The 1465-nt window shown below is 41.6% G+C and overlaps 1 protein-coding gene across 1 annotated transcript; it reads right to left on the bottom strand.

Moving 5' to 3' along the window:
* Positions 1-37: 37 nt before the first annotated feature.
* On the bottom strand, positions 38-821 carry LOC112139459 (myosin phosphatase Rho-interacting protein-like; the record flags this gene model as incomplete). The annotated part of the gene is made up of 3 exons (XM_024262270.2): positions 38-168; positions 489-578; positions 662-821. Coding segments are annotated over 3 exons (381 nt in total), but the record flags the coding sequence as incomplete, so codon positions are not given.
* Between the last annotated feature and the right edge of the window lie 644 nt (positions 822-1465).

Below are 1465 nucleotides of genomic sequence, written 5' to 3'. Positions count from 1 at the left end.
GGGGACCTCTTTGCTTGCTTTGTCCATTAATTTTTACAGTCTATGCTGTAAACATGCTGCAGCCGCCGTGTGAGACGACACCTTCAGAGCTGAAAGCAGCTTGTCCCTCAGAGACGTAATCTCCCGCTTCAGATAACGAACTTCTGAGTCTTTCACTCTCAGGGTGACCTAAAGGAAAAAGGATTCACACATAAACACACAAACTCACTGGAGAAATGTTGAATTTATGAGCTTCAGTTTTTCCATGAATGTAAGAACTTTAGTTATTGTGGTTATGAAACCATTTGAGAAAGCTGACATGGAGAAAGAGTGATGCGTTCAATGACCGTATTTTGTCAAATGTGTGCAAACGATGAACAACTCCCCACAAACTGACAACTAAACAAACCCAGATTTGTGCTCAGATTTGGAGAAAAATGTCACTAAGTACATGTCACCTCACAAAATCCTAAAACACAGATTGGGCAGAGGTGTTCACCCAGACTGACCTCCATCTCGTACACGCCCACCTCCCGGCTGAGCAGCAGCGACTCCGAACACAGTCTGCTGATCTCTGCAGTCAGATGTCCACTCAGCTCCTGATCAGCAGAAGTCACAGTCAGGATGACAAAGACGACCTCAGAAGAAGACGCTGAAGACACTGAAAAAGCGACAGAGTCACCTGGTTTCTGCTCCGTAGGTCCTGGTTCTCCTGCTGGCACTGGCACAAGGCCTTCCTCTCGGCGTCCAGCGCCTGGATTAGATGCCGGTTCTCCAGACATTTCATGGAGAACTGCTGGGACAGAACGTCCAGCTCCCGCTGGCAGGAGACCAGCTCCTCCCTGCAGACCAGGGGTGTCAAACTCAATCACACAGGGGGCCAAAATCCAAAACACACCTTAGGATAAACATTTATTGAACACTCTAAAACTACATTTTTAAAACTGTAACTTTTTAACATAATTATGAACTACATATATAGCATTACCTGTAATAATGATGGTATGAATGATGTAAGCTGAATTTGGCTGCTGAAGATGCTGAAACTGATAGCTGAAATTCCTGAAGCTAACAGCTAAAAGCACTGAAGCTGAAATAAATATAGGCTAAATGCCAAATTAGCCTAAAAAACTTAACTTAGCATAAACAGCTAGCATGTAGCTGAAATATTAGCTAAACTCCAAAATAGCCTAAAAAAATCTTAGTAAATGCCGAAACAGCCCAAAAAGCTAACAGAATGTGAATTTTTAAAACTTTACAACCAAAACTTTTTAACATAATTATGAATAATAAAAAGGCATGAAATTATTCCAGAATAAATCAACTTAAACCTTAAATAACTTTCAATATTTTACTTTTCATAAAAATGTATTTTTGTCAAAATTGTACAAGTTGAAAATGAGCTCAAGATAACATCGGGCCATTAATCCATCTTCTTAACCGCTTCTTCCCTTTCGGGGTCGCGGGGTGCTGGAGCCTATCCCGG

The sequence above is a fragment of the Oryzias melastigma genome, unplaced genomic scaffold (genome assembly GCF_002922805.2).
Source record: "Oryzias melastigma strain HK-1 unplaced genomic scaffold, ASM292280v2 sc01830, whole genome shotgun sequence".
NCBI lineage: Eukaryota > Metazoa > Chordata > Actinopteri > Beloniformes > Adrianichthyidae > Oryzias > Oryzias melastigma.
Note: the sequence above shows the minus strand (reverse complement) of the source record. Positions and strands in the feature narration are given on the sequence as shown.